The 15,499-nt window shown below is 55.6% G+C and overlaps 1 protein-coding gene across 1 annotated transcript in view; it reads right to left on the bottom strand.

The window, feature by feature from the left end:
• Positions 1–2,111: 2,111 nt before the first annotated feature.
• Positions 2,112–15,499, bottom strand: part of LASP1 (LIM and SH3 protein 1) — a 39,675-nt gene continuing 26,287 nt past the window's right edge. The window contains exons 4-7 of the mRNA XM_029074807.2: positions 15,329–15,436; positions 7,108–7,264; positions 5,685–5,785; positions 2,112–4,333 (exon numbers count right to left, since the gene is read on the bottom strand). Coding sequence (XP_028930640.1) covers positions 4,160–4,333; positions 5,685–5,785; positions 7,108–7,264; positions 15,329–15,436 — 540 coding nt within the window. The 3' untranslated portion in view covers positions 2,112–4,159. The remainder of the gene's footprint in view (positions 4,334–5,684; positions 5,786–7,107; positions 7,265–15,328; positions 15,437–15,499) is intronic.

The raw sequence follows: 15,499 nt of genomic DNA, 5'->3' as shown, positions 1-15,499 counted from the left end.
TCCCCCACCCTCTCGCTCTCCCCGCGCCTGCGCACTCCCCCAACCTCCCGCTCTCCCCGCGCCTGCGCACTCCCCAACTGCCCGCTCTCCCCGCGCCTGCGCACTCCCCCACCCTCCCGCTCCCTCTGCGCCTGCGCACTCCCCCACTCTCCCCGCGCCTGCGCACTCCCCCAACCTCTCGCTCTCCCCGCGCGTGCACACGCCCCCGACCTCCTGCTCGTGTGCGCTCTCCGCAGTCTCCCGCCGCTTCCCCCCCCGCGCATGCGCACTCCTCCAACCTCCAGCTCTCCCCGCGCATGCGCACTCCCCGCAGCCTCCTGCTCTGCACCGGTGCGCGCGCTCCCCCAGCCTCCCTCCCTCCTTCCCCCCTTCCCCCCCCCAGGTAATAATAATAATAATGAGGGTATTTGTTATGTGCTTACTATGGGCCAAGCATTGTACTAAGCGCTGGGGGTAGATACAAGGTAATGTGAGTCCCACCTGGGACTCACAGCCTTAATCCCCATTTTCCAGAGGAGGAAACTGAGGCCCAGGGAAATGGTGGCTTGCCCAAGGTCCCACAGCAGTCAGGTGGCGGAGTCGGGATTTGAACCCACGTCTTCTGAATCCCAAGCCCTGGCTCTTTACACTAAACCAGGCAGAGGTTCCAGCTCCCCCCCCCAAAAATCAGTACTGGGGTGACTGGGGAATAATAACAATATTGCTGGTATTTGTTAAGCGCTTAGTATGTGCAAAGCACTGTTCTAAGCGCTGGGAGGGGTACAAGGTGATCAGGTTGTTCCATGTGGGCCTCACAGTCTTAATCCCCATTTTATAGATGAGGGAACTGAGGCACAGAGAAGTGAATGACTTGCCCAAAGTCACAGCTGACAAGTGGCAGTGCTGGGATTCGAACCCATGACCTCTGACTCCCCAGCCCGGGCTCTTTCCAGTGAGCCACACTGCTTCTCAAGCAGGCGGAAGAATGCCGCCCTCCAACCACAGGCTCCTGAAATCCTGGAAGTCCTCCTCCCCGGCACTCCAGCATTATCTCCTTCTTTTCTGCTTATTCCCTTGTGACTCTTCTTGATCTCCCAGTCTTAGCTCTGAAACGTGTCCATTCAAATCTACTTCCGATTAAAAATGACTCAAGGGCAGAATTCTGCACCTTCCCCGGGCCTTGGTACCCTGTGGTACACACAGGAAGGTCAATCCAGTGCCCAGCACACAGAAAGGGCGGGGGTCAGGGTTGTGGAGAGAGGTTGAGTCAGAGAGCCATCAGGAGGAGTGAGACAGCGCAGAGACAGGCCACAGGGCCTCACTTTTTGGCTGAGTTGGAGAGACAGGAAATCTATTTGCATCCCCCAAATGCTTAATCCCCCTGCAGAGACTTCATTCAGCATGGTGGGGGGAAGGTGTATTGGTAATGCATGTGACCGCCGGGGACGGGGCTACCAGGCTCTCCACAATAATAATCACGGTATCTGTTAAGCCCTTACTTTGTGCCAGGCACTGTACGAAGCGCTGGGGTGGACACAAGCAAATTGGGTTGTTCCCCGTCCCTCGTGGGGCTCACCGTCTCAACCCCCCTTTATCAGATGAGGTCACCGAGGCCCAGAAAAGTGAAGTGGCTTGCCCAAGGTCACGCCACAGGCAAGCGGCGGAGCCAGAAATAGAACCCATGACCTTCTGACTCCCAGGCTCGTGCTCTATCCACCACGCCATGCTGATCCTCAAAACGAGTAAGCCAATAAACCAATCCAATCATCCCCGCCTCAGCGAGCAGGGTTGGATTGTACTCTCCGCTGAGCACCTGGACAAGCGGCTGCCAGCTACAATGCTTGGCACATAGTAAATGCTTAATAAATACCATTATTATTATTATTATTATGACCGCCCTTAACCCCTGGCCGTGGGCCTCCACCCCCACTGTTTCCCAACCCGTCTCTAGAGCGGGAAAAGCAGACCTCACTTTACCCCGTCCCTCCCACCCCACCAGCCGCCCGACGAAAAGGCACCGGTGCCCATGGAAGCGGGGTGACGACGGGAGGGACGCAGAAGCTTGAGAAGTGAAACGTCCCACCTCCCCCTGCCCACCCGCCTCTCCGAGCAAGAGAACCGGACCGCACTCGGCAGGTAAAAATGATACTTTTATTTCCACTTGTGCCAGCAGGAGCGGGTCCTGGTGGCTTTGCCGACTCCGCTCTAGTAAAATAGGCCAGATCCCAGGATTCCGGGCGCCCGCGACTGAGGGGAGGCGGAGGGAGGGGATGGAAGGGGGTCACACACGGATGACAAAGCCAACAGGAAATAAAACGACCCCAAGCGAATTGAGCGACGGCTTGGTGGTGTTCAAGCCCCGGGCCGGGCCCCGAGCTGCCCTCCCCGCACCTCTCTCCCTCCCTCCCTCCCTCTCACACCTGCGGCTGTGCTGCCTGACCGGCACTTTTCTTTAAATACAAGGGGGAAGGCGGATGGAAAAGGCAAAATAAAAGTGCAAATGTGAGCGAAAAGGCAGAGATCAAGCCAGATTGGGGGTGGGAAGGGGTTCCGGGCAGGGCGAGAGGAGACCCAGCAGAGCCGGGGGGCCGGGGGGGAAGGGTCCTGAACCCCCAGGCCCACCCGGAGGGTCTTGGCACCTTGCCCACCAGCATTTTTGGTCCACCGAAGAGCTAAATTCACATTATGCTTTTAAGTTTCCTGGATGAGAACTGGCCGAGAACTTCCATCCTCCACCGCCACGGCCGCTCCCGCCACCTCCCCCTGCCCCCCGTCCACCCGGGCCTGGTCTGACCCGGGTCCCAAACTGGCGGTCCCTCGAGCCACACACGCGGGGCTCCCGGAGGTGGGGAGAAGCCCCTCCGTACCTGGAATGTGCAGACATGGCTCTTTCTCAGAAGGAACGAGATACCGAAAAATGGTTTGTTCCATATCGTCCAGCTTTGGTCCCCCACCCCCCACCCCAGCAGAGCACTCCATTCCCTGTTCAAAAATGCCCCATTCCCTGGAGTGGGGTCCATTGGTCCCAGATTCACTGTTGTGCTTTAAGACAGAGGTGGTAGGCACCCCTCTTCCCACCCCCCCAAGCCCCAGAGGCAAACTGGCTCCTCTTTCTGACACCCCCAGGGCCTCAGTGACCCTGAGGAACTCCGAGTTCCCCCTCTACGCCCCATTGCCCAACTAATCCCGTGCCCAAACCTTCCGCTCCACCGTTCCAGGGCAGGGGGGACAGCCAGCCTAGCCCTATTTCTGCTCCCAGCCCAGGAGGGTCCCCCAACTGTAGTCTCTCCACCTCCCCCGTTCACCCCCCTCAGCCACCCACAGATGGAACTCAAAAGGGGAGGGGTCCGGCTGAGAGCGGGTCCCGGGCTTGGACCAGCACATGACTGGGAGGGAGGTGTTGTCTGTGTGTGGGCTGGGGGGGTGGTGGTGAAGGAGAAATATCACGATTTATGGAGATGACTGAAGAATTAAACATGGAAAAACAGCCTGGTGTCCATTTCCCGTGGTCACGTGGGCCTGTGGAGAGGAGGGAAGCCCAGCACGACTGCCCTGCTCCACTTCCTTTCCCCTCTCTCACGGAGGGGCAGGTTTTCTACCTTGTTGGTCTTTTTCTATAAAATAGGAGATTAGACGGGGGAGAGGGGCAGAAGCAGGGAGAGGGAGGGGGGGAGAGCCAGAGGGGAAAGTTTCCGCTTCCATCCCTTCCCCTCTTACTCCCTCCATCCCTCCCCCTACCCCAGGGAGATTGGTCCAGGTCGGGGCGTCAAACCCGGGGAAGAGGAGGGATGGGGAGGGGGGGGTCAAAGGACACGTTCTGCAGAGACAAGCGAACAGCACCTGCGGAAGCCCAGAGTGAAGGCAGCAGACGGCCCCCCTACCGCCAGGAGGGTCCCGGCCCTGCCCTTTCTGGGGCAGCCCTCTCCCTCCCTCTTCCTATGGGGACAACACCTTGGGAGGCTCCGGGAAGGAGAAGGGAGGAGGGGATGGTTGAACTGGCAAAGAAATCAGAGAAGACCCGTCGCGGATTCTAAAAAAAGACAAGATATCAAAGGAGAAAGCCGCGGCGCGATGCGCTGAAGGTGGGGTTGGAGGGGGGGGAGGTGGAGCGGGGGCCTGGAGCCCCTGGTCCTTTGGTCGGGGGGGGGAAGGCGGAGGGGGAAGGGGCGGGGAGGGTCGCTCAGATGGCCTCCACATAGTTGGCGGGGAGCATGCCCGTGTCGCCGGTGCGCTCCACCGTGCCGTACATCCAGCCGTCGTCTATCTGCTGCACGTTGACAATGGTGTCCCCGTCCTGGAAGGACACCTCATCCTCATCGGCCGCGTTGTAGTCGTACACGGCGCGGAAACGCTTCTGATAATAATAATTGTGGAATATGTTAAACGCTTGCCGGGTGCCGGGCACCTTAGTAAGCGCTGGGGTGGCTACCGGCAAATCGGGTCGGACACAGCTCCCCGCCCGGCCCACGTGGAGCCCGAAGTCTCAATCCCCATTTTCCAGAGGAGGGAACTGAGGTCCAGGAAAGTGCCGTGCCTTGCCCGCGGTCACACAGCGGACAAGTGGCAGAGCCAGGGTTAGAACTCAGGACCTTCTGACTTCCAGGTCCATGCTCTAGCCACTGCACCATGCTGATAGAGCACAAGATGGGAAGGCAGGAAACCGGGGTTCTAAAACTAGCTAGGCCACCAACCTGCCGGGTGCCCCAGCGATAAGCCTTTCTGGGACTCCGCTTCCTCCTCTGCAAAATGGAAATGAGACACCTGCCCTCTCCACCTCTGTGAGCCCCAGGGACCGCATCCAATCTCACTAGCTCGTGTCTACTTCGGTGCTCGGCCCCTAGTCCTGGTATTCAGCAAGCATTCACTACGGTGACTATTTTTATAATAATCAGAATAATAATTATGGTATTTGTTCAGCGCTTACTATGTACCAAGCACCGTTCTAAGTGCTGGGGTTGATGCAAAGTATTCAGGTTGTCCCACATGAGGCTCACAGCCTTCGGCCCCCTTTTACAAATGAGGTCACTGAGACACAGAGAAGTGAGGTGACTTGCCCAAAGTCACACAGCCGTTAAGCGGCGGAGCCGGGACTGGAACCCATGACCTCTGACTCCTAAGCCCAGGCTCTTTCCACTGAGCCACGCTGCTTCTATTTATATTTATGTAAATATAAAATATATTGAATATTAATGAAATATTAAATATACGCTATCTATGATCAAATATATAAATTTACATTTATAGTATCGGTTAAGCACTCATTATGTACCAGGCACTGTACTAAGCGCTGTGATAGATACAAGATAATCGGGTTGGACACCATCCATGTCCCACATGGGGCTCCCAGTCTTAATCCCCCTTTTACAGATGAGGTGAGACGAGCGACTTGCCCGAGATCACGCGGCAGACGAGGGGCGGAGGCAGAATTAGAACTCACGTCCTTCTGACTCCCAGGCCCGTGTTCCGTCCATTAGGCCACGCTGCTTCTCTATCTTCCTGGCCGGTGTATTGCTCTCCTCCCACGGGGAAGAGGAGGAGGTGACTGTTTATTGTCACACTGTACTCTCCCAAGTGCTTAAGTACAGTGCTCTGCACACAGTAAGCGCTCAATAAATACCACCGGCTGACGGCGGCGGGCCTGGGAAGATGCCATGGGGTCTCCCGCCCGCTCCTCCCACGAGGGGGGTTCCAAGCAGAATACTTACCCCACCTCCCCCAGGGCCGCCCCTCTGTATAGAGACGGGAACAGCCGACTCCTTGTAGCTGTAGGACTGTGACTGGGGTTGTTGCTGGGGCTGTTGGTAGGCTGGAAGAAACAAGTGATTTAGGACCCCCCACTCCCACCCCTCCACCCTCCCCACCTGCCCCCCGACCCCTTTCTTTTGGGCCCAGCCTAATTTCTTTGGCAATCATCAACCAACTCCAATCACCCCCTCCCCAGCGCTACTCCTGTCCATCTCCTTCTGCTTGGTCGCTCCCCCACCTGTAATTTATTTCCCTTTCTGTCTCCCCCTCTAGGCCGTGAGCTCCTTGAGGGTAGGGCTCAGGTCTACCAACTCTATTATTCATAATAATAATAATTATGGTATTGGTTAAGCGCTTAACTATGTGCCAGGCACCGTACTAAGCACTGGGGTGGATGCGAACAGATCGGGGTGGATACAGTCCCTGTCCCACGTGGGGCTCACAGTCTCCATCCCCATTTTCCAGATGAGGGTACTGAGGCGCAGAGAAGTGAAGTGACTTGCCCGAGGTCACCCAGCAGACAAGTGGCAGCGCCAGGATTAGAACCCATGACCTTCTGACACCCAGACCCGTGCTCTACCCACTATGCCATGCTGACTCTATTGTGTTGTTATAGGGTATTCTCCCGTTCGCTTATTACAGTGTTCCACAGCGATAAGCGCTCGATGCGACTGATGTGCTCTGTGCACAGTAAGCGCTCGATAAGCGTCGTCTAGTGGATACAGCACGGGCTTGGAAGTCAGAAGGACCTGGGTTCTAATCCCGGCTCTGCCACTTCTCTGCTGGGTGACCTTGGGTGAGTCGCTTCGCTTCTCTGGACCTCAGTCACCTCATCTGTAAAATGGGGATAAGAGCACGAGCCCCATATGAGACAGGGACTGCGTCCAACCCGATTAACTTGTATCTGCCCCAGTGCTCGGCACAAAGTAAGCGCTTAACAAGTCTCCCAGTTATTACTGCAATACAACTGATTGATTGTAGTCAGTCAGTGGTATTTATTGAGTGCTTACAGAGTGCAGGGCACTGTACTGAGCGCTGGGGTAGATACAAGCGAAGTGGATTGGACATAGTCCCTGTCCCACACAGTCAATCCCTCTTTGACAGAAGAGGAAACTGAGGCTCAAAGAAGTGAAGTGACTTGCCCACTATATAATATACTATACACTATAACAATACAACAGACACATTCACCTCCCATCGCAAGCTTACGGTCTAGAGGGGGAGGCAGCTATTACATGAACAAAATTACAGAGTGTGGCTTTCCGGGCCCTCGGTACAGAGCCCCGCAGGGGGCCAGCACTCACGAGACACCCCTCGTGCCCGAAGGGAGGGCAGGGCTCACGTCCACCCGGCCTCCCGGAGGTTCGTCCAGCCCAGACTCACCGGGGCCTCCGGCCTGGAGGTGATGGGGCAGCTGCTGGGGCTCGGCGACCCGCCTGTAGGGACTGCCGCCGTCCTGGGAGTTGCGCTGGTCCAGGTCGCCACCCTCGCCCACGCTAGGGCCCATCCGGCTCTTCTCGAACTCTTCGTGGTACTTGATCTGAGGCCAGAGAAAGAGACGGACGGTCAGAGGGGTGGACGCGGGGAGGAGCCCGGGCCCCACCTCCGAAACGGGCAGGGGAAGCGGAGGTCCCCGCCCCGGGGTCGCGGGAACGGGAGGGGAGAGGCATTCGTCCCGGTCAGTCGTATTGACTGAGTGCTGACTCTGTGCAGGGCACTGTACTAAGAGGACGGTACAACAATGGATAGACACATTCCCCGCCCACGACGAGCTGACAGTCTAGAGGGGGAGAGACAGACGTTAATAGAATAAATCAATGTCCACTGATGTGGACGTCAGTGCTGTGGGGCTAGGAAGGGGGATGGCCAAGGGAGAGAGTCAGGGAGAATTGCTGTAGTCCATCCTGCAGTCCCCTGTGCGTGCCTTCCAAAAATCCCAGTGAGGAGTCTCCATCCGACAGAGGAAGCGTTAAGGGGCCGGCCCAAGGTCAGCCAGAAGGATGGAGAAGCAGCACGGCCTAGTGGATAGAGCACGGGCCTGGGAGTCAGAAAGACCTGGGTTCTAATTCCGGTTCTGCCACTTGTCTTGTCTGCCACTAACCTTGGGCCAGTCACTTCTCTTCCTCTGAGCCTCACTTACCTCATCTGTCAAATAGGGATTAAGACTGTGAGCCCCATGTGGGACATGGATTGGGTCTGATCTGTTAAGTTTGTATCTACCCCAGTGCTTAGTACAGTGCCTGGCACATAGCAAACGCTTAAATGCCATGCTACTATTATTATTATTGTTAACCAGGCCCAGAAGCCGGGTCACCTCAGACAGCAAATAGAGGAAAGCGGAACTTGCATTATTCCGGGAACAGGAGAGCTGAAGCAGGGTGGCCTAGTGGATAGAGCTTGGGCTCGGGAGTCAGAGAAACCGAGTTCTTACGCTGGCACCACCCTTCTCTGTTGTATCATCTTGGGCAGGTCACTTCTCCAGGCCTCAGTTCCCTCTTATGTAAAATAGGGATTAAATCCTACGCCCTCCTAGGCTGTGAGCCCCATGTGGGACAGGGACTGTTGTCCAACCAGATTAACTTGTATCTACCCTAGAATTTAGTATGGTGCTTGGCACAGTGTAAGCACTTAAGTCTTGTCTTATGCTGTCGAGTCGCCTCCGACCCATAGCGACGCCGCAGACGCCACTTAGCAGCTGTGCGACATTGGGCAAGTCACTTAACTTCTCTGTGCCTCAGTTATCGCCTTACCTTACCTAAGACTGATTAAGTCTGTGTAACTGGGATGAAGGCTGTGAGCCCCACGTGGGACAACCTGATTACCTTGTATCTACCCCAGTGCTTAAAACAATGCTTGGCACCCAGTAAGTGCTTAAGAAATAGCATTGTTATTATAATCTCTCCCACAATGCCCCTCCATCTGCAGTTGTTCTGGTAGTGTATCCATAGATTTTACCATTTAAAAAAAAAGTTATTCAAAAGTGCCAAGTTTTGTGTTGTCAGGGTTGTGCTGAGCGCAACATGAATCCCAGAGCGGGGTGGGGGGGAGGAGGGGGACTATGGGGGCTGCACCACACCCCCAGTGAGTCTCATGTGATGATGACTCTTCCCCCTCTTCAAAGCCTTATTGAAGGCATGACTCCTCCAAGAGGCCTTCCCTAAGCCCCCCTTCCCTCTTCTCTCCTTCCCTTCCACACCACCCTGACTCGCTCCCTTTATTCATTCCCCAGCCCCACAGTGCTTATATCCCTATCTGCCATTGATTTCTTTATATGAATGTCCCTCTAGACTGTAAGTTCGTTGTGGGCAGGGAATGCGTCTGTTTATTGTTAAATTGTATACTCTCCCAAGGACTTAGTACAGTGCCTTGCACACAGTAAGCACTCAATAAATGCGAGCGATTGAATGAATGGCGCCCCTGAGGAGACCTGCAGGGACAGCGCATTGGGGGAGCTGGGGGTTGTCGGCCTAGAAACCCTTCTCTCCCACCTGGGCCAGCCCCTTAGCCCACCACTCAGGCCGTTCCCAGGGCAAAGGAAGTGGTCTGCTCCATCCTGTTGGGCCAACGTTGCTGTGGTGAACCAGCATGGCTTAGTAAGAAGAGGAAGGGTGGTCCAGTGGAAAGAGCCCAGGCCTGGAAGCCAAGAGATTTGGGTTCTCACCCCCCTTTTACCCAACCTCGCTGACTTCCAACTATAACTCAGCCCTCACCTTTCACTCATCTAATGCCAACCTACTCACTGTAGACCTCAATCTTGTTAATCTCATCGCTCCGTCCTTGTCCGCGTTCTCCCTCCAGCCTGGAACTCCTCCCTTCATACCCGACAGAGGATCATTCTCCTCACCTCAAAACTCTCCTAAAAAATCCTCCCTCCTCCAAGAGGCCTTTCCCGACTAAGCCCTCATCTCTCCTCCGGGTTGCCAACGAACTTGGATCTGTATCCTTTAAGCACACGATAGATCCTTATCCTCTCCAATTTCCCCTAGCTGTAATTTATTTTAATGTCTGTCTTCCCCCTCTAAGCTGTAAGCTCCATTTGGGCAGGGTGTGTGTCTCCGACTCTGTTGCACTGTACTCTCCCAAGCACTGAGTACAACCCTCCACAAACAGTCATTGCTCAGTAAATACCACTGATTGATTCTAATCCCAGCTCTGCCAGCTGCTTCCTGTGTGATCTTGGGAAAATCACTTCACTTCTCTGGGCCTCAGTTCCCTCGTATATAAAATGGGAGTTCACTACCTGTTCTCCCTCTTATCGTGACATAGTTCATTCATTCAATCACATTTAACAACTTAATAAGCGCAAAGGACTGTATCCCGCCTCTGCCGCTTGTCAGCTGTGTGACTGTGGGCAAGTCACTTAACTTCTCAGTGCCTCAGTTCCCTCATCTGTAAAATGGGGATTAAGACTTTGAGCCTCACGTGGGACAACCTGATTACCCTGTATCTCCCCCAGCGCTTAGAACAAGTGCTCTGCACATAGTAAGCGCTTAATACCAACGTTATTATTATTATTACTAAGCACCAGGATAGGGGCATGTACCTGACTTGATTGCCTTTTCATCTAGCCCAGTGCTTTGGTACAGTGCTTGGCACACTGTCAGCACTTAAAAATCGCCATTATTATTACTGGGGTGATGAGGGAAGGGGCCAGAGGGGTTTTTCCAGGGAGAAGGCAATTGATTGTATTCAATCATACTTATTGAGCGCTTACTGTGTGTAGAGCACTGTACTGAGCTCTTGGAAAGTTCAATAAAGAGAGACAATCCCTGCCCACAACGGGCTCACAGTCTAGAAGGCTTCCAGTGGAGGAGAGATAAAAGGGGACGAGGAAAAGCAGGCCCGAGAACTGCCAGGATGCACTCTGCCCTCCCCTGCCTTGGTTTCCCCAGATAGAGACCTCGGGATCGGGTGCCCCCTTCCCCTCACCACCCCCTCCTCTGAATTGGGCGGGCTGTGAGTGTTGTCCAGGGTGTGCAGGTTTGGGCTGACCGTCCACCCCCGCCAGGGTGACGGCTGCCTCCAAATCGGGCCCCAGTGGAGCACAGGTTCCGGGCAGGGCCTGCGTTTCAGGGGACGGGAGGCTGAGGGCACAACGCTCCCCAATGGCTTTTCCCCAAGGGCCACCTCTGCCCCAGCCAACAGGTGGCACAATGCCAAGCGGGGGGGAGGGGAAAAACAGAGGAGGGAAGTGAGGGGCAGGAAGGGGAGGTCACAGGCTGGACCTCCACAGGGCTGAAGGGCCTTGAGCAATCAATCTTATTCCTCTCCGGGCCTCCCGGCAAACACCTCCCCCTCCTCTCCACCCCCAACCATTCCCCCCTCCCCACGGCCCTGGAGCTGGACCTAATCAGCAATGAGAGCTGAGCTCCCCTCCCTGCTCTGGGAGCCTGGGGGGGCCTGAACTGCCTGGAGTGAACACTGTGGCACTTTTAAAGAGATCGTCACAGCCCCCAGTTTACTGGCAAAGAAGCAGAGATGACCACCAGATCCCCATGGCTAACATGCTGGAAAGGTGGGGAGAAGAAGGAGGAAGGGGAAAAGGATTTGGGGGGGTGGTGGAGAAGGGGAGAAGAAATGGTTGGAGCACTATCCTCGTACCAGCACTTTTTCCATTCCCCTGCCTCCAGGCAGAGCAGCTGCTCCCCCATGCAGGAGACTCTCTTGGGTAAGAAAGCTTCAGAACAAGCTGAGCGTCACCACTTCTACCCTATTTCATTAATGCAATTCTATGTGCAGAGCACTGTACTAAGCGCTTGGAATGGACAATTGGGCAACAGATAAAGACCATCCCTACCCCCTAACAGAGCAGTTCACCCTGAGACCTGACCCTCTTCCCTCATGCCGCAGCACAAGCCAATATTCCGGTGCCCTTCCGAACCTCCAAGATGCCACCAGACCCTATAGAGTCCTGGCCTTGCCAGTGGGCGGGGGTGGGGAGGGACTGTGTTGGGGGGGTTCCTCATGAATTGGCACCCATCCCCCACATCCTGAGGCTCAGGAGGTGTGTCAAGGTAACACCTGCACAGAGAAGGACAAAATCCGGCCATCCACCCAGCCCACAGCAGCTCACATCGACACTCCTTTCTTTCACTCAATCGCATTTATTGAGCGCTTACCATGTGCAGAGCACTGTACTAAGCACTTGGGAGAGTGCAAAACAACAATAAACTGACACATTCCCGGCCCACAACGAGGACCAACCCTCACCCCCCACCCCAGCTGCCCAAGTGCCCTCTGTAGGGAGGAGCCACAGTCCCACCCCAGCTGGGCAGCGGGCAAACAGATAGCTTGGCCAAAGGCAAGACTCTGGTGCTGGACAACTGCTAGGCCAGCCTCCAGCCTCTGGAGAAACCGGAGAAACCCTCTAGACTGTACGCTTGTTGTGGGCGGGAAATACGTCTCTTATAGTGTCCTCTCCAGAGCGTTTAGCACAGTAAATGCTCAATAAAGACGACTGACAGAGAGGATCTCGAAACACCAGCCCCTTCCCCACCCCACCCCACGAGTCATAGAAACAGGGGCGGAGGAGGAGAAGAAAGACAGACTGACGGAACCGTCTCCAATGATTTATTGGAGCCACTCGGTGACCGCAGCCAAGGAAACCCTTACTCACAACAACAGCTGGGATATTTTTATAGTTGGAATTATTGGGGGTGGGGGCGGGGGGAGGTAGCATCTAACTCAGCTAAGGGATCTGGGGGTCTTCACATCCCCAGATGGTCACAACAGAACATCCTCATTGTACCTCGATCTCATTTATCTGGTCCACATCCTCCCTCTGACCCGCAATGTCCTCCCTCCTCAAATCCAACGGACAATTGTTTTCTCCCAATTCAAAGCCTAAATTGAAGGCTCATCTCCTCCGAGAGGCCTTCCCTGATTAAGCCCCCTTTCCTCTTCTCCCTCTCCCTTCTGCGTCGCCCTGACTTGCTCGCTTCATTCATCCCCCTCTCCCAGCCCTACAGCACTCATGGACTTATCTGAAATTGATTTATTTCTGTTACTGTCTCCCCCCCATACTGTAAACTTGTTGGGGGCAGGGAAATGTGTCTGTTGTCACTTTGTACTCTGCCAAGCGCTTAGTACAGGGCTTTGCACACAGCAAGCGCTCAGTAAACACGCCTGAATGAATAAATGAATCCTCGCTCCCTCCCCGCCAAGAGGGAGATTGAAGGGTTTGAGCTGCTGCAGGAGAGAGGAAGGAAGGGCAGAGCGTGGGTTAAAATCCACAGCTCCGAGCCCAGTTAGAGATCAGACTGACACTGGCTAATTCCACTTAGTTCTTGGCAGACACTGGCCAGGCTGGACCGTGACTGGATCAGCTAGAAGGGTGGGGGAAGATGAGGCTCCCTTCCTGTCCATCTCTGTGTTCAGCTGTCACCCTGAGCCCAGAACCCCACTCTGAGTGCCACTTTGGCTGTGTGACCCGGGGCAAACACCTTGCCCCCTCTGGGCCTTGGGGTAATGAGGAGAATCAGATTCCCAGGACCGAGTGACATGGAGAGGAAAAAAACTCTGGGGAATAAGTGGTGGACATTTAATCACTCCTCGTGGCCAAGAGTCTTCAGCCCGCTTAGTGGCTGGTTGACCACTTTTCCCCTGACCGGGACACCCCACCCCTAACCCATCTTGAGGTCACCACCTCTGGGAAGGTTTCCTGGATTTCCCATATCTCCCTCCTCTCCTTGCTGGGCCCATCCCTAAATCTGAAATTTATCTGCCTGTCCTGTCTCCCCTCTCCGCCTGGGAGCAGTCTGAGGGGGCTGGGTTCTTAACCCGGTTTTGCCACCTGTCTGCCGCGTGACCTTGGGCAAGTCTCTGGGCCTCAGTTACCTCATCTGTAAAATGGGGATTGAGACTGGGAGCCCCATGTGGGGCAGGAACTGTTTCCAATCTGATTTGTTTGTATCCACCCCAGCGCTGAGTAAGTGCTTGGCACACAGTCAGCACTTAAATACCACCATTATTATTATTAGTTTTCTCGTCTGTAAAATGGGGATTAAGACTGTGAGTTCTATGTAGCACAAAGGACTGTGTCCAACCAGATTAACTTTTATCTACCCGAGTGCTTCATTTAGTCCCTGGCTAAACAAATACCATAAAAAACAAATACAACCGCACAAAAAAGCCACAGTGGGAGGAAAGGGGAGGCAAGCAGAGGAGCAGCTTGGCTTAGTGGATAGAGCACGGGCCTGGGAGTCAGAAGGTCCTGGGTTCTAATCCCAGCTCCTCCACATAGCTGCAGTGGCTTGAAACAGCAAGCCACTTCACTCCTCTGTGCCTCGGTTACCTCATCTGTTAACTGGGGATTGAGACTTTAAGCCCCATGTGGGACAGGACCGTGTCCAACCCAATTTGCTTGTACCCACCCCAGAGCTTAGTTCAGTGCCTGGCACATTGTAAGCGCTTAACAAATACCATAATGATAAAGTAAGGAAGCCCAGCCCTACTGCTGGAGTGGGAGGCAGGGGGATGGAAGAATTGGGCCAGGCACAGCCCACCCCTCCCCAGTCTGACGGTGGGACGGGAGGGGTCTCTGAGTCGGGGAGGGGAGCGCAGTCCTCCCAGCCCGGCAGAGGATTCCGGATTCCCTGAGCTGGGCCAGGTTTTCCAGGCCACCGGGAAGCTGCCTGGCAATCCCTCCCCCCACCTTGCAGGCTCCGGGCAGGACAAAGGGACATTCACCTGCCAGTCCCCAGCCTTAACCCTTCCTGGTTCCAGCCTGTGGACTGCGGACCCCACCTCGCCCCAGTCCTGGCATCTGGACCTAGGAAAAGGAAGCCGGGGCGAAGGGCACACCCACCACTCAGGACCCCTCCCTCACAGGGGTCCCGGTCCCCCCTCCAGGCACCGCAGCCAGGACAGGGCTGGCATCCAGCTGCTTGGGAAGGCGCCTGGGGGAGGAGGATGTTGGCTGGGGCTACAGCACGGGAAGGAAATAAGGAAATGAGACCAATGAGGGAGAAGAGGAAATGGCGGCTCGGCTCCCTCTGAGGAGGACCCACGGGAATGTGTCTGTTAGAGCGTACTCTCCCAGACGCTTAGTATAGTGCTCTGCTGACAGTAAGAGCTCAATAAATACAACTGACACCTCGCCCCCAGCCCTCCAAGAGCCCCCCAACCCTCTCCAGTGGCAGGGATGGAGGGGGCCAGCTTGGGGGGGACCCAGTCGGCAGGGCCCACTAGGGGTGTGGGGGTCAAAGCCCCTTCAGTGCCCCTGCCACTGCAGCCACCTGGAGACGCACGTGGCCCACTCGTCCACCGCAGGCCGGACACCTGAGAGCCCACGCCACACCTGTCCACCACAGGCAGGAAAGCTCAGAGCCCAAGGACCACCCGTCCACCATGGGTCGACAGCGCAGAGACCATGCCCCACCTGAGGGAGGGGAGGGGAGGGGAGGCAGGCGGGCAAGGAGGACCACAGCAGGAATGGGGGAGGAGTGGCTGTTGTCACTTGGCCACCCCCATCCCTGGGGGAACCAGGAATGAGACCCCAAGGAATCGGGGGGTGGGGAGGGGATATCTCCGATCAACGCCACCCTCCAAAGACCTCCCTTCCTGCCTCCCAGGGCCCCCCCACGACTCCAGAGTGGATCCTTACGTTACTGATCTGGTCCTGGGTCTTTTTGATTCTCTGCAGTTCAGGGGTATCAGCCACCACGCTGAAACCCTTACCCTTGTTCTTCTCAAACTCCTCCTTGTAGCGGACCTGGAGGAGAGAGGGAGAGAGAGGCCGTCAGACCCAACCAAGAGCCCACCCCTCCTCCAACCC

Source organism: Ornithorhynchus anatinus, chromosome 11 (genome assembly GCF_004115215.2).
Source record: "Ornithorhynchus anatinus isolate Pmale09 chromosome 11, mOrnAna1.pri.v4, whole genome shotgun sequence".
NCBI lineage: Eukaryota > Metazoa > Chordata > Mammalia > Monotremata > Ornithorhynchidae > Ornithorhynchus > Ornithorhynchus anatinus.
The sequence above is the reverse complement of the archived record's forward strand: the minus strand, read 5'-3'. Positions and strand labels throughout refer to the sequence as shown.